Source organism: Stenella coeruleoalba (genome assembly GCF_951394435.1).
Source record: "Stenella coeruleoalba genome assembly, chromosome: 10".
Taxonomy (NCBI): Eukaryota; Metazoa; Chordata; class Mammalia; order Artiodactyla; family Delphinidae; genus Stenella; species Stenella coeruleoalba.
This window is the reverse complement of record NC_137156.1, coordinates 73,186,788-73,210,847: the sequence shown is the minus strand read 5'-3', so window position 1 is coordinate 73,210,847 and position 24,060 is coordinate 73,186,788. Positions and strand designations below refer to the sequence as shown.

The 24,060-nt window shown below is 39.1% G+C and overlaps 1 protein-coding gene across 4 annotated transcripts; it reads left to right on the top strand.

The window, feature by feature from the left end:
* Positions 1-34: 34 nt before the first annotated feature.
* On the top strand, positions 35-23,681 carry HESX1 (HESX homeobox 1). Of its 4 annotated transcripts, none has more exons than XM_079933002.1 (6): positions 35-66; positions 679-1,328; positions 21,292-21,571; positions 22,091-22,290; positions 22,580-22,681; positions 22,778-23,681. In XM_079933002.1, the coding sequence occupies exons 3-6, from the start codon at positions 21,415-21,417 to the stop codon at positions 22,874-22,876; spliced, it is 558 nt and encodes a 185-aa protein (XP_079789128.1). In that variant the 5' UTR covers positions 35-66; positions 679-1,328; positions 21,292-21,414; the 3' UTR covers positions 22,877-23,681. The 4 variants fall into 4 exon arrangements, with proteins under 4 accessions (XP_079789128.1, XP_079789127.1, XP_079789126.1 ...); XM_079933001.1 differs by having other exon boundaries at positions 47-398; XM_079933000.1 differs by having other exon boundaries at positions 47-1,328.
* The last annotated feature ends 379 nt before the right edge of the window (positions 23,682-24,060 follow it).

Genomic DNA, 24,060 nt, shown 5'->3' with positions numbered 1-24,060 from the left:
GCTGGCCCGGAGGTTCCTTCACTGCTCGGGGCTTGATTGCGAGCTTGGGCCTCCGAGGCGGCGGAGGTGGGTTTTACTGCGCCCCTCCGGCGCCAGCCGTGCTTCCGCGCGTTTTCTTGTAAATCGTAGGGGACAGTCTTCCCCCAGCAAGGCGTACGTCTCCTGGAACCAGAGCCTCGAGTGAGGACAGCACTGGGGAATTTGGGGCGGTTTGACTACTCCCGCAACGTTTTTCGTCAGAGACCATGAAGGAGACCTCCCTGCTGCCGCCTTCTTTAGTTTCCTCAGATTATAACCTTCCCAAACCTGCCTGAAGCGTCCAGTTTCCCCTCTCCAGCAAAATGGTGCTGGCTAACTCAGATCTGAGCGATCAGTTGTGTCGTTAACTTGGCTTTCTGGTAAATTCGTGGACAGTAGTCTCCGTAAGATTTTTTTCTGAGCACTTGCATATCAGTATATTCAGTTAAAAACATGACTTTGCTGCCAATTCGTCAGTTCTTACCTGGCCTTGAGAGACTGAGATGCCACAATTCAGACTTCCATATTTCCTATAAATCACAAAACATCTTTTTAAAGTCAGGGTGCACTGATTTATTATGCTGGTAACTGATTAGCATTTCTGTTAAAGTTTTGGAAGAATCTTTAAATAGCTTCTTCAGCCTCTAACTTTTTTTACAGGAAAGAAAAGTGAAGCTCTACTTCTAGAACTCGGTCTGGATTAGAACTTCTGCCTCTTTTGTCCATCTCTATATGTCCACATTCCTTAGAGAAGAATCATTATACAGAGAAAATGGCAGAATCACTAGTGTCTTCTAAATAGCCATTAATCCCACCAATCCATCCCATTTTCATTCAAGAAGTATAAGAAATGCTGAATAAAAATTATTAGTTGCCCGATTCCACAGATAAATTGGAATAAATCCAGGTACAGTGGAACAAATCCAAATACAGTAACGGGAATGGAAGTTACTTATTTTAAACTCAAATACTAGATTTTACCATGATCTCTTGAAGGACAAATAGAATCAAGTTTTTAAAGTTTTACCAGGTAGACTTGCAGTATAGTTTCACAGAATAATCCTTAGATTTCAATAAACTTTCAATAAGAGCTCTCCCCTTAGATTGTTTATCAACTAGTCACCCTGTAGAAGAGATCTTTAGTTTTTGAAAGGTGGTTTGGAGTCAGTTCTTAGAGTGTTACTGGTTCCCAGCTGCTTGGATGTACCCGGCATCATACAGATCTCAGCAATACAACTCTGGCCTTCGACATTTCTCGTCTATCAGCACAGTGGCATGCAACCTGGCTATAAAGAAGGAAGACTTTCAGGGTAAGTAACATTCTTGGTTGAACTGTAATTAGATTGTAAGTGAAGACAATTGATAAGAATCAGGAGTAAATGATACGTGAAAACAAAGTGAAGAAGAGTTATATGGTGCAGCTGAAGGGGTTCGGCCAGTTAACTTGGCCAAACTAAATAATTCTAATGAAAAATTATCTTAGGTATCTGAATTATCTGGGTGGGGTATTATCATCAAGTTAAATGGTTTCCTTTTTTGTATGTTACGTGCACCTAAACTGTGCAAGGATTCTCAAGAGGCTATTATATTATCAGAGAGAGGCAAGGAATTCTTGCCTGGCTCAGCTGATTAAAAAACAAAGCAAACAAAAACAACTTCACGTTCAATTGGGTGGAGAGGCAGTTTAGTCAAATTATAAAGCTAGAAAGAATCTTAAAAGGCTTTCCATTTGGATCCTCTAGCTTTAGGCTACTGTTCACTCTGCTCAACCAGAAAAACGATTGTATTTCCTATTTTAAAACACCTCTAAAACTGCAGAATTGCAGTCTCCTTTGATAACCAGTTTAAGTTTAATCAGCCTAAGTTCTGTATAGTTGACCAAACTCGGTTCCTTTTATACAGGAAATGAGGCTTGTTCAGAGAATGCTTCAAGGTTTACTGGAGCCTTGTGTGGGTAGCATAGTAAAAACTGGCTAGCAGGTTAATTTTATGGAAGGCAAGGCAGCTTTAAACAACATCCACCAAAGAATTCATTGAGACGTTTCACAATATAATTTACAACAAAAAGACATACAGTCTTGTAAGTAGATTTGTTAATTATTAGTCTCCTAAAATTATATTTGATCTTCTTATAATTAAGTTTTTACATGATACCTCTTGAAGTTCCTGTCTGCGGTATATAATAGGAAAGAATCCAACAACCCAAATGACACTGGTGCTTTACCTTTTAAAATTATCCCCTTAGGTTAGTGGTTACCAGACTTATGCACACATAAAAGTCATCTGGGGGAGGTTGTTAGAATGTGGATTACTGAGCCCAGCTGAAGATTCTGATGCAGTAGGTCAGAGGTAGGACTGGGACTCTCCCAGGTGAATCCAAAGCAGGTCATCCTCAAACCACATGTTGAAAAACTCTATCCAAAATGGAAAATAACCATTTCCCTTTACCAAATAACCTTGTATTTTAGAAAATTTAAAGGGTCAAGTAAATATTTAGGAAAGAGTCTTTGGTTCCAGCTGAGGATGGTGAGAGGGGCACCATTTCCAGAATCACCTAGAGAGCTTGGGAATCTTCCCACTTACAAACATCCCCTGAAAGACTCCATCAATCTGAAATTCTGGGGTAATTCATGCTCATTTTGAGAGTATAATATATAATGCAAATAATTCTAGATGTTACCTAATAAATCACTCCTTAATGAGACTCACTTTAACAGATAATTCAGCTGTTTTCTTAGCATTCAGCTGAGATGAACCAAATTCAAGAAATGAGTATATTAATTGATATTTTGGGAACCTGAGTCATTCCATCGACTCTAAAACATTTGAACCAGTGGTCGAGTGGGGAGAAGCTTTGGGCAATTGGGGGGTAGAATCAAAAGTTCTGAGGAGTGTGTTCCAAAAGAGGTGGGTGGGCAGCCAGGACCAACTGATTCTTCATTGTGCCCATTGCAAACCACCCTCTAGTCTTTGACCTTAATATTAATGTTGCTTTTGCTCTTTGCCACAGCATCCTTAGATTGCAAATTTGTGGCTAAAACATAAATCCTTGGAAAGGCAAATTCCACAGCTTCTACTTTCTTGACTGTGAAAAGAATGAAACTTTATTTCTAGGATAATTGTATATGCCTGTTTCTTTTATGGTTGCCTTGATTCATTTTTGGAAGATGAGGACATTGTAAACTAATTTCTTTGACCAAGCCAAGAACTGTGAAACCAAGCAGCATCATTCCTGTTTCTGTTGGGAGGTGAATAAATACATGGGCGTGAGCTCATGGACATGGACTGTGGAGCCAGCCTAGCTGGTTTTGAATCCTGGCCTCACTCTTTACTAGTTCTGTGACTTGAGTCAAGTTACTTAACTTCTCTGTGTCTCCATTTCGTCATCTAAAAAATGGGGCTTAATATAGAGAACCTACATGATAGAGTCGGGAAGATGATTAATGAGCTTTCAGAATAGTGCTGGGCCCAATAAGCATCCAGTAAAAATCAGCTAAGTGTTCCCTTCATGATTTACCAATATTAAATGTTTCAGTGCTTTTAAGGCAGCTTTCATTTTCTTCATTTCTCCCTCTTTATCATAACTAAAGAAGCCAATATTTTCTAAATCAGAAGATTGTCCTCATTGTCTTAGAGAATCCTGATACTATTTTAAATAATATTACCGTTACCCTTGCTAGTGTTTTATCACTTTGATCTAGGGGCTTTTGTGGTCAAATCAAAAAATTTTTAATCAATATATATATATTGTGATATTCTGGAGAAATGGTGTAGGTACCAAACCAGCAAAGGCTATTACCCTGTTTCTGGTTTTTGGTTTTTGGCAGTGTGGGGAGGGGAGATGCCCTCAGATTAAAAGATATAAGATCTTCAAGACATTCCTACTTCCCAGAAGTTCTGGGGAGCAATAGGCAAGTCAGCGGAGAAGAGATTGCTCTTAGAGAAACCAATAAGTCCCATGACAGGTTAATCACTGAAATCATTTTACTTTCTATGGAACCACAGAGGGCAGTGAAAAAACAGTTACAGAGAATTGATTAAACCAGTACTGTTTATATCATGGCTGATGCAGAGAAGTCTCAGAGTTAATCAGGACATCCTTCTAAGAACACTAGGTGGTGCTCTGAATTTAGTTTTAGGATTCAAACTACCTCAGGAAATGGCTGTCGTCATTCAACAAATATTTATTAGGTAATGAACAAAATATTCGAAATCTCTGCCTTTGCGGAGCTACCGTTTAGTGGAGATGGTAGGAAGAGAGACAATGAAAAATAAACATAATATGTAGTATTAGAAGTATATCAGTAGTATATTAGAAAGTGGGGAGCGCTATGGAAAGCAGCAGGGAAAATGGCATGAGGGGCAGTTGCAATTTTAAATAAGCTTGTCAGAGTAGACTTCATTGAGAAGGTGACATCTGAACAAAAACTTGAGTCACTGGAGTGAGCAATGGGGACATCTGTGGAGAAGGTGTTCCGGGAGAGGAACAACCTGGCAGACGCCCTAATCCCTAAGGCAGGAGTGGCTGGCTATTTTGAGAATTGCATAGAGATCAGGGTGGCAGGAAAGGTGTGAGGATTTTGGATAAAAACACCTTTATTTATTTTTTTAATATTATTTGTTTTTGGCTGTGCCGGGTCTTAGTTGTGGCACGTGGGATCTTTTTTCAGTTGTGGCATGTGGGCTTCTTAGTTGCAACATGCGGGCTTCTTAGATGCAATATGCGGACTCTTAGTTGTGGCATGCGGACTCTTAGTTGCAGTGTGCATGTGGGATCTAGTTCCCCTACCAGGGATCGAACCCGGGGCCCCTGCATTGGGAGCACAGAGTCTTACCCATGGGACCACCAGGGAAGTCCCAAAAACATCTTTAACTGAGGTTGTGATTTTAAACAAATGTTGGAGAAACTGTATAAATTAGTGATATGAGATATCATAAATCGTGGGCAAATTAACATTGTCTTAAGTAAACTCAATACTTTATGAGATGTATTGGTTTAAAGGAAAACTTACATGAGTGATTTAGCTAAGTCATGTTCTATATACAGGGTCAAAAGTAAAGTCTTAATAACAGAAGACAATGATTTCTTGTAAAAACAGCTGTATGTTTTTTTCTCTTCCCTTTCTGAATAATTCAGCCCTAAAGCCATTAGGTGTGGCTAAATAAAGTAGGAGTCTATGCAGGGTGGGTAGGCATGGGGGGCTCAGAACGGGGTGTTGGAGCCAGCAGGGGCGAGGAGGGCGTCCTCACAAAGGGGCACCCTGGTGTGGGGTGCCAGAGCCCATGCAAGGTGAGCCCCCTCATCTACATAGGGGGGCGTCAGAGCACAAGGTGGGTAAAAACAGCATTTTGGTTGGAGGGGCAGCCCCCAAGCAGCAGGATGTTGGAGCAAATGTGGGGTGAGGGTGCCTGAGAGGGCTGTTTCGGAGTCCAAGCATGATGAGGAGGGCTTTTGTTCAGGTTGGAAGCCTGCTGCAGGACTTCAGAACACAAGGGGTATGGAGAATATCCATGAAGAAGGGCAGCCTAGTGCAGGGTCTCAGAGTCCCAGTGGGGTGAAGAAGGTATCCACACAGAGTGCTTGGGTGTGCGGTGTCAGAACCCAAGCAGGGAAAGAAGGGCTTTTGTGCACCTAGGTTAGGTTATTGGTACTCTAGTGCAGTAAGGAAGGCTTCCATGAAGTAGGGCAGCCTGGGACGAGGCATCAGAGCTCAAGTGAGGAATTAGGGCATCTTTGCGGGGAAGGAGTGGTAGCAATGGCAGTTTGGTTACACAGGGGGATAGATGCAATAGGTAAATATATTGAGGATAAGGGAAGCCAGATTTCTCACTGTCAGAGAAGGGAATTACAAATATGGAAAGGGGGAAAATTTAGAATGAATCCTCTGGTATGAGACTGGAATTAGAGGTGTGTATGTGAACTCACAGATTTCAATAAATGTATAGGAGTAAACTGGATGTAAAGTGCGTATATGTCACATACCTGCATGTGTTTCTTAGCTTTTTCATCGAGAAGGCTTGTGAGCAGAGATGCCCCAATAACAATGAATGCACATCTGAGTCCATATCTTGGCTTCCAAACCCCATTCTCCGTTAAAAAGAACTAGGGCTCCTTGGAGAAATGGCTGACACAAGGGCTAGAGCAAGAAAAGAACAAGATGTGCCTGAGACATCTTGTTGTGCTAGAAAGTAGAAAGTGCTCAAAACTGATGTGTCAAAAGAACACAGAAGTCAGCTTGAAGGGGGATCCCATTAGCCAAATCAGGGGACATTTCAACGTCACAATAAATAATGAGATTCTAACTCATTAAATAAAATAGGAGAGACTTCTCCAGTGGCGCATTGGTTAAGAATCCGCCGGTCGGGCTTCCTTGGTGGCGCAGTGGTTGAGAGTCCATCCGCCTGCCGATGCAGGGGACACGGGTTCGTGCCCCGGTCCGGGAAGATCCCACATGCCGCGGAGCGGCTGGGCCCGTGAGCCATGGCCGCTGAGCCTGCGCGTCCGGAGCGTGTTCTCGGCAACGGGAGAGGCCACAACAGTGAGAGGCCCGCATACCGCAAAAAAAAAAAAAAAAAAGACTCCGCCTGCCAAGGCAGGGGACACGGGTTGGAGCCCTGGTCCAGGAAGATCCCACATGCCGCAGAGCAACTAAGCCCATGCGCCACAACTACCGAGCCTGCGCTCTAGACCCTGCGAGCCACAACTACTGAAACCCGCATGCCTAGAGCCCGTGCTCCGCGACAAGAGAAGCCACCACAATGAGCAGCCCACGCAATGCAATGAAGAGTAGCCCCTGCTCACCGCAACTAGAGAAAGCCCGCGCGCAGCAACGAAGACCCAACACAACCAAAGATAAATAAATAAATAAATAAATAAATAAATAAATAAAATAGGAAACCATGAGTCCCTGCTGATATAAAGAAGTGAATAAATAGAAAGTTTGTTGAGGAACAAAATATTTACATAGGCTTAAAATACCTCGCCAAAAAAATACTACATTATAAAGGTGAAAAGAGTAACTTTATAGTGGGAAAACCTGGCAGATGCCATCTTAATCAAATGCTCAAAGTTAAAATCACCAGTAATGAGACAAATCAAAATTATGTGCTACCTGCTAGGAAATGAGAACACAACATCACTTTTGTGTCATCCTGCCAAAGATGCTTAACCTGAATCTAATCATGAGGAAACCTCAGACAAACCCTAAATGAAGGACTTTCTACAAAGTAACTGACTGTAATGTTCAAAAGTGTCCAGGTCATGAAAGTCAAAGAAATACTAGAGGATCTGTTGCTGAGTGGATGAGACTAAAGTAACACAATTGATGGCAGTTTGTAATTCTGAACTGGATCCTTTCACTGTAAAGGATGTTATTTGGGACAATCGTGAAATTTGAATTGGGTTTGGTGATTAGGTGGTAGTGATGTATCAGTGTTAACTTCCTGACTTTGATGATTTTATTGTGATTATTTAGGTGAATGTCCTTGTTTGCAGGAAAACACACTAAAGTATTTAGGGGTGATGGAGCATGATGTCAGCAACTACTCTCAAATTGTTGGAGAGAAAAGTTTTTTGTACTATACTTGCAACTTTTCTGAAAGTTTAAGATTCTTTCAAAATTAAATAGAAAACATTAAATATTAAAATGAAAATTGGTGCATAGATATATTCATGAATAGACCAATGACATGATATGTTGCTAAATTGTTTATTTTTCCCTTAAAGTTTTTTCAGATTTTAAAGAGAAATTATTAAGTAAATAGATGTCACGGCTGTTGGCAGGAAGAAAGCGTAGTTCCTGGAGAGGGGTATGACCTCAGGGTACTCAAAGTAAAATATTCCAGAGATGATTTTTGCTCTTTTCTGCCCTGCCCCCCATACATATATCTGCTTTAATGGGGACCCAAACACTGCCGAGAATTCTCAGGTAGTACTTATGTGAAAGGATCCAGTGGTAACCACGACACCTGCCTTATTTGATTATAACCTTTTAGAAATATGTATTTATTTTAAGGCAATTCCACTAATATCTGAGTTGCTAGATTTCTGAAATGTTATTTCCAGTTATCTTCTAGTACTAAAATGAACTCATTTATTTAGGTTATATATGTGAGCTGTATAACAATAATGTTTACTATTCCAGATAAAATCCCCTAAAGTATTTTTAGAATCTTTATCATTTAACTTGCATGCTGCCAATTTTTCATCAGTTTTTTACTTTCTCAATCTGGGAACTATATTTTAATTCTGAGGTAATTCAGTTTGCTAAATACTTTGTCATTTGTTTATATGATTAGAAATACAGTTTTCAAGTGGTAAACTCTCCTTCATCTCTGTTCCCTCTGTTAATGATGTCATTATCCATTTGGTCACGTAAGCTAGAAATATGGGAATCAGGTTCACCTTCTCCCTCTTACTCCCCTCAACAGACACACACACACACACACACACACACACACACACACACACACACACACCCCTATACCTGACTGGCCTTCATTACGTTGCTTTTCTCTGACCTTTTCTTGAAACATCTCTACCTGAAGACGTCTCTGAAAAGCCTTCATAGTAACATTGATAATGGTAATAAATGATAGCAAGCAGTTTACATAATGTTTACTATGTGTCAGGTGTTACTTCAAGGGCTTTGCAAGTATTATCTCATTTCATCCTCAATTAGGTACTATAATTATCCCCATTTAATTATAGAGGAAACTGAAGCACAGAGAGGCTAAGTTACATGCCCAAGGTCACATAGTTAAAAAAAGGCACAGTGCTGGAATTTGGACCGAAGTAGTATGACACCAGAGTTGGGCTCTTACCACTCCTCAGCCCTTCTCAGTCTCACTCAAGTGATCTGGGCCCTTTTCTGCTCCCATAGCCTCTTGTGCACACATCTTTATTATATTCTTATATTGAAATTTTGTATTTATTGATTGGTGTTCCTAGAAGAATGAGAGAATTTTGTTATTTATACTTACAAAAGTAGAGAAAATAATGAACCCACATTACTATATTTCTATTCATTAGAGACAATGAATCCACATATACCCATCAGTCCAATGCAGCACTTATCAACATTTTGCAACACTTGCTTCAATTACCTTTGTTTTCTTTCTGGGTTTTCCTGAAGTATTTTCATTTCTTTTTTTTTTTATAATATAATTTTTTTTAATTTATTTATTTAATTTATTTATTTTGGCTGCATTGGGTCTTTTTTGCTGTGTGCAGGCTTTCTCTAGTTGTGGCGAGCAGGGGCTACTCTTCGTTGCGGTGCGCGGGCTTCTCATTGCGGTGGCTTCTCTTGCTGCGGAGCACGGGCTCTAGGCACGCAGGCTTCAGTAGTTGTGTTGTGTGTGCTCAGTAGTTGTGGCTCACGGGCTCTAGAGCGCAGACTCAGTAGTTGTGGCGCACGGGCTTAGTTGCTCCGCGGCATGTGGGATCTTCCCGGACCAGGGCTCCAACCCGTGTCCCCTGCATTGGCAGGCGGATTTTTTTTTTAGATGTTGGGGGTAGGAGTTTATTTATTTATTTTTGCTGTGTTGGGTCTTTGTTTCTGTGCAAGGGTTTTCTCCAGTTGTGGCAAGCGGGGGCCGCTCTTCATTGCAGTGCACGAGCCTCTCACTATCGCGGCCTTTCGTTGCGGAGCGCAGGCTCCAGACGCGCAGGCTCAGTAGTTGTGGCTCACGGGCCCAGTTGCTCCACAGCATGTGGGATCCTCCCAGACCAGGGCTTGAACCCGTGTCCCCTGCATTGGCAGGCAAATTCTCAACCACTGTGCCACCAGGGAAGCCCGGCAGGCGGATTCTTAATCACTGTGCCACCAGGGAAGCAAGCCCTCCTGAAGTATTTTCAACCAAAACCCAGAAACCTAAAATTTCAAATTCTGAAATTTCACCTGTATATACTTAAGTAGAATATCTTTTAGAAGGGCATTTAAAAAAATATAACCATAATCTCATTATCACACTGAACAAAATTAATATTAATGACTACCTTCTTGATCATGAGTTTCTTGAGGGCAGAAATCATTTCATCCCCTGGTTACCTAGTACATCCCTGATATATGCTGGAGTTTAATAAATGTTTGTTGTGATTCAAAAGGTTGTTTTTAAGTTGATAAGAACCATGACATTTATCCTCCAGAAACAATGTTATAAATAACAATCAGGTTCTCAGGTTAACTGACAACTCTCATTTAATCTACAATGATTAGATTAAATGGCACTAACGTGTAGGCCTGAGCCCCTGGGAGCCTTAAATCCTAAACTATTTTATCTTTGATTATTGAGTCTGGGGAAATCCTGAGTCTAATTTAACCTAGCCCTGAGTTTTCTTGTTCCCACTGTCAATCTGGGGAGGACATAAAGACAAGGGCTAGATTGGGTGGGAGTGTTCATTGGTAAAGATTTCTTAGAAGGAAATATGGCAGAATCCAGCGAAAAAATAATATATTCTTTTTTTTCATAATAAATTCTGGTTTATTTTTGGGTGATAAAGAAATAATATATTCTTCAAAGAAACTTTTTCATGGAAATACTCCTGCGTATGTGCTAACAAGGTAGTCATTGTTTGTTATAGTTTAAAAAATTGGAGACAAACGTAAGTGCCATTATCAGGGGTATAGTTCAATGAATTATGGTTCTTCCACTTGATGTAGCACCAAGCAGCTGTTGAAGAATGAGGTAGAGCTGTGTGTGCTGATGTCATGTCTTGTCAGTGTGGGGGAACCACATTGCAGAATAGTATGTGTGTCTGACTCCATGTGGATGAAAACGTGTGTGCATGCATCTACCTCTTTATGTCAAGGCATTCTAAAAAGACAGGAAGGAGCAGCACTAAACTGTTAATGGTGGCCAGTGGGTTGGAGAGTAAAAATGGGGTAGAATTGAAAGGGACTATCATATTTTACTCTATGTACCATAGTATTAAATGAATTTTTTTAAAAATAGAAATGTATCAGAGTTTTAGATGATTTTACATCAAATTTTTAAAATCAAGGGCTTGATGTATGCAAGGCACTACACTGAAAACAATTTTGACTGATTTGAAAGTGTAAAAATATGAAACTATACTCTTGAGGTTGAGAAGAGCAAAGCCTAAAATGTTTTCTAAATGTTATAAATAGAGTGAACTTATTCTACAAGTCTTTATTTAATATCTCCTGTTTGATGGACACTGTGAGCCGTGCTGGGAGAGACAGAAGTGTGTGAAATAGTCCCAACTCTCCTGAACCTTGTAGCCACTGGGAAATATACCATGTGTCTCAAGTTACAATGATGGCTGAGGAGGGCCTGAGGAATGACAGAGTGTCACAGATATGAATTGTGCCTCAGGATTTTTAAATTTTAAGCTCAGATTTTAAAAATGAATCCCCCATCTCACTTTTTATTTAATTATAGTTTCAGAATGTCATAATGTCTAATTTGTGGATTACCCTGGAGTCATACATAAGTAGTTCATAGAAAACTGGGACTACTTTTACACATTAAAAAGCAATGACAACAGTAGTAAACACACAGAATTTACATTGCCTGTCCAGCTTACAAATGTCACCTCTTCCTAGTCCCATCCATCCATCCATCTATCCATCCATCCGTTTATTCACTCATTCAACAAATATTTATTGAATGTCTACTTTAGCGTTGCTCTAGGAGATATTGTATGTGTAATAGTAAAAAATAAAGTATTTTATTTTAGAAAACACATTTTAATATTTAAAAATACTGAGGGTCTCAAATAGAACAGTGTAATTCCTGTGCAGAAGTAAGGGGCAAATGTCATTAAAGCTTTGCTTATTGCATTTCTTTCTTATTATGCTCACAGGCTGATTTTATTTCTTATTATGCTATGACTGGATTTTAAAAATCTCTGCCAAAACACCTAACACATTGGGCATTTTTCCTGATAGTTAATGATTTGGGACTTAATAGAAATACATAATTAGAAAATAAATGTTAGCAAAGCCTGAGTTGATTTACAAGTTACTAAAGCAAAATAAAACATAAACCTCTCAACTTTTACTTCACCTTGAACATGTAGATGTTTAAAATATAGGCTGTCCAATTTTACAATTCCTAAAGTCTCTTCAGTGTCAATGTGTCAGGCTTTTATTTCTCATCTCAAAATAATTGTTGAAAGATATTGAGGATTGATCATAAGCAAGATTTCACAACCTTTTTCTTTCTTTTTAACTTTTTATTTTATATTGGAGTATAGTTGATTAACAACGTTGTGTTAGCTTCAGTTGTACAACAAAGTGATTCAGTTATACATATACATGTATCTATTCTTTTTCAAGTTCTTTTCCCAATTAGGTTCACAACCTTTTTCTTAATGGATCAGTACACTTTGATGTTTATATCATGAGATCATTGGTGAAGATGTTACAGTGGCCATTAATTGATAAAATCAATAGAACAGGGAATTTGGAGATGGAAAAGTCAAGGCTCTGCCGCTGCTATTTGGTGACTTCTGCAAATTACAACTGAACTCTCAGTTTGTTTTCTCAGCTACCAAATAGTGGAGGATTTATTAAAGGATTAAGCACAAATACACTAAAAATGCTTTAAAAGCTATAAATCACTACAGATATTTTGTGTTTGTATTCATTATAACATTACTCTAGATAAACAGCACTTATTAGAAACCAACAGTAGACATTATATTAGTGGTGAAACAGTATTCTCATGTCAGGAACAAAACAAGTATGTCTGTTTTCATCATCACTATTTTCAACATTGTTCTATACTTCTAGACCAGCGTTGTCTAACAGAACTTTCTGCGGTGATGGCAATATTCTCTGTCTGTGCTGTTCAATATAGTAGCCACTGGCCACAAGTGGCTACGTAAATGTAAATAAATTACAGGAGAATTAAATTTAAAATTTAATTGCACCAGCACTTGCACTAGCCACTTTTCAAGTGCTCATTAGCCACATGTGGCTAGTGGCTACCATATTGGATAGTGCAAACACAGAACATGTCTCTCATTTTATGGGACTAGAAGTTCTATTTGTTTACAATCATAGAATAATGTTTAATTATTACCACATATCTATCCATCCACCAATCTATTTTATTTTTTATGCATTTTAAAGTTACAGACATCAATATACTTCTCCCCTAAACTCTTTAGCATGTGTATCATTAACTATAGTTCAGCACTCGTTTATGCTTCAACAGATAAAATTTTACATACAGTGAAGTGCATAAATCTTAGAGTATTAATAATTATTGACAAGTGAATACATCTGTGTAATCCAAAACCTAGCAAGATATAGAACATTACCATCACCCCCCATGTTTCCTGATTCTTCTTCCCATTCATTCTCTGCCTCCAACTCCAAATTCTGATTTTTTCAATATAAACTAGTTTTGTCTGTTCTGGAACATCACATCAGTAAATCAAACTTCACGTATTCTTTTGTATAAGGCTTCTTTGACTTATAATGTTTTTGAAATGCTTTTGAAATTCATCAGTGTTTTTCCATATATTGATACTATATATCAATACCTTTATATTGTTGAGTTGTATTCTACTATTGTATTATACCATAGTTTATCTGCATTCCTGCTGATAGACACCTAGTTGCCAGTTTGGGCTATTATCAGTAGAGCTTCTGTGAATATTCTCATGCAAGTCTTTTTGTGGACCTGTTTTCATTTTTCTAGGAATGGAATTGCTAGATCATAGCATAAGTATATGTTTGTTTGCTGCTAATGTATGGGATTAAATTGATTTTTGTATATTTACCTTTATAGTATGACTTCGCTAAATTCACTTATTAGTTTTAGTAGCTTTTGTAGATTCTTAAAAGTTTTCTATTGTAAACAATCATGTCATCTGTGAAAAGAGACCCTTTACTTCTTCCTTTCTGATCTATATAATCTTTATTTCCTTTTCTTTCTTTATTGCACTGGTGTTCAATAGAAATGGTGAAAGTGACCATCCTTGCTTTGTTCCTTATCTTAGGGAGAAAACATTCAATTTTTCACCACTAAATAGTATGTTAACCGATTATTTCTATAGATGCCCTTTATCAGATTGAGAAAGTTACTTCTAATCCTAATTTGCTGAAAAAAAATTTTTTTTAATAAATTTATTTATTTATTTTTGGCTGTGTTGGGTCTTTGTTGCTGCGTGTGGGCTTTCTGTAGTGGTGGCAAGCGGGGACTGCTCTTTTTTGCGGTGCGCCGGCTTCTCATTGTGGTGGCTTCTCTTGTTGCGGAGCATAGGCTCCAGGCGCGCGGGCTTCAGTAGTTGTGGCACATGGGCTCAGCAGTTGTGGCTCGGGGGCTCTAGAGCACAGGCTCGGTAGCTGTGGCGCACGGGCTTAGTTTCTCCACAGCACGTGGGATCTTCTCAGACCAGGGATCGAACCTGTGTCCCCTGCGTTGGCAGGTGGATTCTCAACCACTGCGCCACCAGGGAAGTCCCAAGATTTTCTTTAAATGTTTGATAAACTTCACCAGTGAAGTTATCTGGGCCTGAAGTTTTCTTTGTGGGAAAGAATTTGATAACCAAGTCAGTTTCTTTAATAGATATAGAACTAGGCATGTTTTCTATTTCATGTTGTCTCAGTTTTGGTAATCATATATTTTTCGAGATACTTGCCTATTTCATGTAAGTTGTTGAATTTACTGATATAAAGTTGTTCATTATATTCTTTTATCTTTTTAATGTCTGCAATTTCTGTAGTGATATCACCTCTTTATTCCCAATATTGGTAATTTGTGTTCTATCTTTTTTTCTTGACCAGTCTACCTACAGGTTCTCCCTTCCCAGTTTTTTTTTTTTTTTTTTTTTTGGCGTATAGTTGATTTACAATGTTGTGTTAGTTTGTGCAGTACAGCAAAGTGAGTCAGTTATACATATACCTATATCCACTTTTTTTTTTTTTTTTAGATTCTTTTCCCTTATATGCCATTTACAGAGTATTGAGTAGAGTTCCCTGTGCCCAGTTTTTTTTATGAGGAGCTTTTTAAATAAATTATCTAGTGCTGTATAAATCACCCAAAGCTTAGTGGTTTAAAAAAGTAGTATTCATTTAATACCTCTCACAGTTTCTCTATGTCAGGAATTCAGTAGTGACTTGGATACACAGTCCTGTCTTGGAGTCTCTGTTAATATTGTGATCAGGTGTCATTTGGGACTTCAGTCATGTGAAGACTTGAGTAGGGCCAGAGGATTCACTTCCCAAGTGACTCATTCACATAGCTGGCAAGTTGGTGTTGACTATTGACAGGAAACCTCAGTTCCTCTCCATGTTGGCCTCTACACATGTCATGGTAGCTGGCCTCATGTGCTTGCCAATCTTTGATTGTGAGGTTATATTTGCTTACTTTAAATCTGTGGGAATCCTGTGGACCTAAATTAGGGAGGCTTTCTTCCAGAGAGAATTTGGTCTGCTTTTGCCAGGAACCATTACTGAAGTGGCCTGAAGTAAGAGAGTTCAGTTCGGTGCCCCCCCGCCCCCGTCTACCGCTAGCCTGAGGATTAGAATCCTGGTTTCAGTGATGCTAAGGATTTTTCCCGTGTGGGTTACCTCGTATTTATCATTTGCTTACTGATCACTGCTCCCAGTTCTGATTTCATTTCTTGGTTGTTGGGTTTTTATTGTTTTGTTTGGTGAACAAACAAAATTTCCCTTACTTATGGGGATCTCAGCAATGTATTTGAAGGTATTTTTTACCCAGGATCTAATTGTTTTGTAGTTGAAGGGTCTTTCAAGGAATATGGTCCAGCATATTGCTAGAACAGAAATATCCCATTCACTCTCCAGTTTACTTCAAGTCTGGCTTTTTTCTTTACCCTCCAGTTTGCCAAGGTTGACAGTAACCCCCTTGTTAACAAACCTAGTATATTTTCACTCAGCCTCTCAGCAGTATTGACACAGCTGACCATTCATTTATTCTTTCATCTAGTATGAGCCAAGTACTGTTTTGGATGCTAGAATGAACAGAACAGACAAAAATTCTAGAGATAGGAAACAGGCAGTAAACAATAAACATAATAAACAGATATATAAGGGACTTCCCTGGCAGTCCAGTGGTTAAGCCTCCATGCTTCCACTGCAGGGGACATGGGTTCGACTCCTGATCAGGGAATTTAGATCCCGCACGCTACGCTGTGCTGGCACAAAAAAAAAAACACAACAAAATCAAAACAACAACAAAAAAGGATATATAAAAAGTCAAAAGGTAGTAAATGCTTTTAACAAAAATTGGAGCAGGGCAGAGGGCCTCAGGAATCCTGAAAGAGAGGTTGAAATTTTTAAAGGGGCAGGAAGAGTAAGCCTTATTGAGAAAATGATATTTGAGGAAATACTTGAAGGAGGTAACAGAGTAGTCCATGAGGATATGTGAAGGAAGAACATTCTAGGTAGTGAGAACAACCAGTGTAAACTCCTGAAGCAGGATTGTGCCTGTGTTTTCAGGAAGAGGTCCAGTGTAGCTGGAACAAAGTGAGCATGGGAGATGTAATAAGAGGTAAGATCAGATAGGGAAGGGGGGCTGGCAAATCATGTCAGAGCCTGTAGGACACTATAAAGACTGACTTTTACTGAGATGGGAAGCCATTTTTTGAGCAGAGTTATGATATGAACTGACTTTTTTTTTTTCTGCCACACTGCACGGCTTGCAGGATCTTATTCCCAACCAGGCAACCAGGGATTGAACCCGTGCCCCCTGCAGTGGCAGCATGGAGTCCTAACCACTGGACAGACAGAGAATTCCCTGAACTGACTTGTTTTTAAATGATCCCTCTGGCTGTTTACTGTGTTGATAGAAAGCCATAGGAGATCAAGGATGGGAAGGAGATCAGGAAGACCACTTGAGATGCTATTGTAGCCATCTTTCTCCTTGATCCTTTTTCCTCTCTTGGGTCAATTACTGTATCTCCAGATTTTTCTCTTGCCTTACTAGCTGTTTCCTTCTCTAGTTCCTTCTCCAGCACATCTTCTCCAATTTCCAAATGTTGGAATACCTCAGACTTGGTCCTAAGATCCTTCTTGTATCTAGGTCCATTCACTGGTGATCTCATGCAAACCTCTAGATTTTAATGGCTTTAATACCTATGATTTATGCTTGTAATGCACAAACTTGAGAGATTCAGCCCGGAGCTCATACTCATAAACCCAGTAGCCTACTTGCTATCCAAACTTGAACTCTTCACTTCTTGCCAAACCTTTCCTCTCCTAATCCAGGCTTTCACACCGCAGTAAATGACACTATATTTGCTCAAGCCAAAAAACAGTCATCCTTAATGCCTCTCTTTCCTTCATTTCCACCAGTCCATCAGCAGGATGTGTTTTTCTCTCCCTGAATGGATGAGCTATTTCCTCCACAATGCTATGTGTCAAATAACTTCAAAAATCTCAATGGCTTAAACAACGAATATTTATTTTTCTCACTCACAGTACTGTAGGTCAGTTGGTGTTTGGCTGAGTTTGCCTGGGCTTGGCCTACTTGACTGCAGGCCGCAGGATGGGTTGGGATCTGTGTGTTCATTCTGGGACTCAGGCTGAGGGGCAGCAGCTACCCCAGGGATGACCACATGGTGATATCAGAAGCTCAGGAGGGAAAACCAGTCATGCTGGCACATTTCAAGCTTCTGCTCACATCACTTCCCATTGGCTGAAGCAAGTCACATAGACAAGCCTAAAGCTAAGGAGTGGGAAGTACACTATATCCACTATGAGGCCACAGCAAGGGGGTGGCTGTATAGTATATTATGGGGATTGAAGAATTGGTACTAATTATTCAATTACTCAGTCTCCCACAACCTCCTGAAGAATTGTATCTCTCCCCAAATCCACTATTAGCCTTCATCTCTTGCCCCAGACAGCTATCTCTGTTTTCATCATACCTAGAACAATGCCTGGCATTAGTATATGCTCCGTAAAAAGGTATTGAATAAACAACTCCCAACTGATCTTCCTGGTTACATTCATCACTCTTCAGTCTCTTTCTACGTAGCAGCCAGGGTGGGGTTTTAAAACCATAAGTCCTATCTATGATATAATAAAAAGAAATATATTTGGCCTTTGTCCCAAGTTCCAGGCACACAGCTACTAAATTTCTTGGAATTTCTTGAGTAATAAGAGTGATAGGAGCATCTTTTATTCTAATGACATGACTCTTGGTGGGTTCTAGATAGCTTCAAGGTGGGGGCTGGTTGCCAGAAAGACCAAACCTAGATTAGAGGCTTGTAATTTTCAGCCCCACCTCCTAACCTCAGGGGAGGGGAGAGGGGCTGGAGATTGAAATCAATCACCAATAGCCAATGATTTATTCAGTCTTGCCTATGCAATGAAACTTCCATAAAAACCCCTAAAGGCCAGGGTTCAGAGAGCTTCCAGGGTGGCGAACACATTGAAATGGTGTTCACTGGGAGGGTGGTGTGCCCAGAGAGGGCATGGAAGCTCTCTGACCTTTCCCCCGTACCTTGCCCTATACATCTCTTCCGTTTGACTGTTTCCGAGTTGTATCCTTTATAATAAACTAGTAAACATAAGCAACATGCCTTCCTGAGTTCTGTGAGCCATTCTAGCAAATAATTGAACCTGAGAAGTGGGTCGTGGGAACCCCAGATGTACAGTCGGTTGGTCAGAAGTACACGTGGCAACTTGGGACTTGCAAACTAGTTTCTAGAGTGGGGGCAGTCTCGTGGGACTGAGCCCTTAACCTGTGGGGTCTGCACTAGCTCCAGGTAGTTAGTGTCAGAATTGAATTGTAGGACACCCTGTTGATGTCTGCAGAGAACTGGAGAATTGCTCGGTGTGGAAAAACCCATACACATTTGGTGTCAGAAGTGTTGTGAGTAAAAACAGCTCAGACTATCATATTAGTCCCAACTTAAAACCCTACCGTGGGTTCCCTTTGCTCTTGAACTCCTTACAATGGTCTTTATAAAGGCATCTCTTATCCAGCCAGGCCTGGCTCTCCAAACAATAGCATCTGGTACCACTCACTTCTCTCTGGCTAACTGCCCTTTTCTTCCTCAAATATTCCAATGCTTTTCAGCTGCAAGACCTTTGTACTTGCTGTTCCTTCTGACTGGAATGCTTTTTCTCAAGATCCTGGCATGCTAGCTTTCTCTCATCCTCAGCTTCAGCTAAAATGTCACCTCCTTAGAGAGGCCTCCCTGACCATCAATACTTAAAGACCCTCTTCCCATTCCACCCCTACCCCTGTTATGTTTTATCACCATCACCTTGTTTATTCCTTTCACTGAGTTTATCACTCTCTAAAATTACCTTGTTTTGTTTATCACTAATCTCTAGCACCTAGAATGGTATCTGGCTCAGGTTAAGTGCTATATAAAAATTCATTATATGAGTATATGAGAAAACATTTCCTCCACATTTTAAAAGAAATTCTTTGCTATCTTTTATTTCCATCTACTCATCCATATATAAAATGTTATAAGTAAGTCCAGATAAAATCAACTCAGGAGAAATAAAAATATTGCAATGTTTGTGTTCGTAAAGAAGAAATTAGGGACTGGAGTTGCTTCAGCCTGTGTTGTGGCATCCTTGAAACTTGTGCCTCTAGGACACTAATCTGTGGGGTTGAAGGTCTCAGTGAGGCCTCCTTCCACCTCCCTTACCTGACTTACCTTTTCTCTTTTTCCATTCTCATCCCTAGTTAATGTACGAGATTATTTACTTATTTACAATTATTGTTTGTTGCCTGTCTCCCCACTCCCACGCCCGCTGTGAGCTTCATGGGCACATGAAGGCAAGGATCCTATTCTGTTTTTTCTGGTACTCAGTAGATGTTCACCCAACTGCGGGATGAATGCATGAATGCATGAATGTTTCAAAGGAGAGAAAGGAATCTGGGAGGTTCTGAATCAATCTCTTCCTCCAAGTCTTCCCAGAGTAAGGTCACCCTCACCATTGCACAGTCTACCTCCCAAGACACTACAGGCAAAACCTCCACAAGGTATAAATGTTTTACTAGTTTATTCATTGTCAGGATGGCTTTACTTGTATATTTATAAATCTATCTTGTGTGCCTGTTGATGCTTTGTGTGTGGATCCTTTATTCACTCTAGAGCTAGTGTAAGGAGGAATTTAGCTTGGTATTTATGACATTGTGATAGGAAGTGACATCATGATAGGGCAAAATCTGATGAAGTTGAGCTCAGTCCTGTAGAGGCTGTTTCCTCTATGACACAGACTACTTTTCCTCTTCCCACAAGAAAAGCCTAATAGTTGTTTAAATGCTGGATAAAGCTGAGCAGTTAAATTTATCATCAAGAAGGTATTGGAAGAAGAGGAGCAGGAGAGTACAAGAACTAAAAGTGTCACAACTTTGGTAGGAAGTGGCCACTTCAGAATCTTCCCAATTAGCAGGTGTGTTTCTCTTTTAATTTCATGTTTTCTTAGGATGATGACATTAAAATATTCTGTTCTTGGTTATTTTTCAAACCTTATTGTCCTCATGAAAACCCTCCAGTCCCTCAAAATATCAACAGAGAGAAATTTTTCTTTAAAAGATAAACTGTTTTTTTTTCTTTGAAACAACTATGTTGGGAGAGAAATTCTTCCTTTAGTTTCAATAGTCATACTTTTTAGTTGCTTGGAGGCGGTTACATATGAATCTTCATATAAACTTGTATCTCTCTCATTTAAAAGAAAAGATGAAAGAAGAGAATTAGCTCATTAATTATTTAAAATACTTGGTGCAACTGTTCCTTATGAATTAATCGAGGCACTTGGAAGACAATTAAACTCAGTGTTAATAACATTGCCAACCTTTTCCAGTATGCTGCACTCCAAATACTATTGTGTTTGCATTGACAACATTCACTATTACATATGCATGTGAAAAACAGGCCTTTTCATCAGAATTACTATAATAGCATTAAGGGATTATTATTTTTTCCAATTTCTTTGGAAGAAAATTCACTTAAATTAGATTATTTATTACTTGACTGCTCTCCTTTCTTGCCTGTATTAGGTAACTGGAGTTCATGAAAGTATAAACTTCAGAATAAAAAGCATGATTTTATACATTAATGATTTCAAATAAAAGAGGAGTGTTAGTCTGTGCATCACTTTTCCAGAAAGTTAAGTCTGTGTTCTGCTTAGGAGAGATAACACTTTTTGTCCCTGTACGTGGCCCCCCTGGTGTAACCATTAGTTGCTAATTACTTGCAAACAAATAAACAATTAACTCCTGGAGCTGCTGGCTGGGCCAGTGTTCATTGACATGCTAAAACTTTCTAAGACGGGATTTTAATTAGTGACGTTCTAAATCCAGCCCCCATCGTCAGCGGAGCCATAAGGTGAACTGCAGGAAGGTTCAGCCCGGTACGCGTGGGGCAGAGCCAGCCAGGGAGGAGTGGAGAGGCCAGAACTATAGCTCTGTGCAGCCCACACGAGGATGTCTCCCAGCCTTCAAGAAGGTGCTCGGCTTGGGAAAAGCAAACCCCTGCCCTGCTCCTTTTCAATTGAGAGCATCTTAGGACTGGACCAGAAGAAAGACTGTGTTCCATCAATGAAACCCCACAGGCCCTGGGCAGACACCTGCGGCTCTTCAGGTACGCCACAACTTAATTTTTAAAATTCTTTGTTAATTAGTTTGCAATGTTTAATTTGACCTTTTTTTCGTACTACATAGACTTAGAGAAAAACTGCAATTTCATCCAATTACATAATTGAAGAATCTAGCACTTTTAATGCCTCCAGCTGAGTCCTATGGGAAATAAAAAGAACATCGGCCTTAGATCCAAGTGGATATGAAGTTCACCCACAGGAAATGCCAAGAACCTTCATTTTCTTCAGAAGATCTCTGGGTGTATTTGCCATATCAGATATTCTAAATCTCTTTTCACTGAAAATTAAATGACATTCAGAGGCCAAAATATGTCCTCTATCAGCAAGGCAGGGTTTTCATTTTTGTTTGCTTTTTGGATTTTGGTCGATGAAAGGTCAGTTCTGTGAAACCCAGAAGAATTCTACTAGGAAAATTAAAGACAAGTTCCTGAAATTACTTCTTATAGAACTTTGTGGAATATAGAATTGGACATCTAAGGTGGGATTTATTTTTCTGTTTTTAGGGAAAGAGGTTAACCTATGTCTACATGTCCCGAGTCTTCCTAATGGGATCTCATTACCTTGTACTGTGGATTACTCAGTGCCGGAAGAAAGTGTTTTGAAATATGAAGATTACTTTTCACCCTCAGAAAGACTTTCTTTGAAAAGAGAGTTGAGTTGGTATAGAGGCCGAAGACCCAGAACCGCTTTTACTCAAAACCAGGTAGGAAGTTTTTTCAACCAACGATCGTAATACAAAGGCTTTAACTGACACCGTGTTGGGCAAAAGCCTATCCACTTTGGGATCTCAGTTTAGAATCCTTATTAATGAAACAATAGACTGTCTCTATCTCTCTCTCTTTAACAGTTTCTGGATAGTAATTTTTTTAAAAAAGGCATATAGATTAATTGCCCAAGATTTAAATGCAATTATGTTGCTATACAAATTAAAGTCTATTTTATGATAACATACCAAAGATCAACACTTTAAATAACTGTTTCCTTATTCTTAGATTGAAGTGTTGGAAAATGTCTTTAGAGTAAACTGCTATCCTGGCATTGACATCAGAGAAGACTTAGCTCGAAAATTGAACCTAGAGGAAGACAGAATCCAGGTAATTTTTTAATTTAGTTATTACTCGTGGTAATTAAAATGTTAAGAATAATAAAATAACATTTCTCAGATCTGTTTTCTTTTTCCTTAATTTTAGATCTGGTTCCAAAATCGGCGTGCAAAGCTGAAAAGATCCCATAGAGAATCACAGTTTCTCATGGCCAAAAAAAATTTCAACACAGATCTCCTGGAATAGATAGAAAACTAAACATGGGGAATTATCTTCCAATTGTGGAATATAAAGAATCAATGGGGATATCAAGTGTTAAAAATGTGATGTTTTCTTTTCTGTGTTTAATCTGAGTATTGTCTTTTTTTTCTGAAAATATATTGTAAATAATTACTATTATAACATGGTACCTATTATACTTGGGCACTTTTAGTTACAATAAAGGCCTTTCCTAATATTTTAATAAACATTTTCAGAAAAAGCCAGCTATTTTTTGTGAGCAAATTTAATCTAATAAATTAGTTTGCTAAAATCAGTAAACTCATGACTAATTGACTCCACAAATGGATTCCATTTACAAAATAATTCAAGTCAAATAATCTGAAGAATGGCACAAAGGTGTGATTTGTTTCAATAAGTTTCCTTCAACTGCATTTTGAAACATTATACTTAAACATATTAGTGTGATTTATTCGTGAATCTTTTGTTCCTTTTGATTTCTGGCAGAAAGCAGTGAGAATTTCTCACCATATATCAATACAAATCCGTATAGCATTCCAGTTTCAAGTTGTTTTTTTTTAAAGCAAAGTTATTATTGCCAAAGTAGAGATGTAAAATCATGAGTTGTCTTATTCATGCCATTAGTATTGCATTGCACAAAAGAACTGAGCTACAAATAAATGCAAATTTTAAAATGTTTTTCTAGTCCACTTAATGTTGTACTTTACTTGCATTCATCAAAGTAAGAATGATCATCTGGCTTGTATCTATTTCCAGTTTAGTGATTTCCAATCACCTGTATATTTTGTTACAAGTAATATATATGTTGACTGAGGAGGTAAGATAACTCTCCTGCCTTTTGTATATGTTCTGACATTGTCACTGGAAATAATCAGGGCACTTTCTGGGCCAAAACTGTATTTTCTTTGCATTTGCCACTGTACCTGCCAGTTAAAGACAGGAATAAGATAAGATGCGTCACAAGGGAGTCCTGCCACTGGAGATCTGGGTATTTATTTTCCAGTTAATTAACGGAAGGCCAAAGTGGGTGTTCTTTTTGATATGAGCTGGAGAACGCTGACTTTGTTTCCTGGAAGCTGTATTTCAAGTTTGCCCATTTGGATTGAATTCTCCCTTGCTTGCCTTTTTTTCCTTCCTATTCCTCTGCCCTTCTTTTCTCTTCCGGTAATGACCAGAGTAGGCTAATTCTT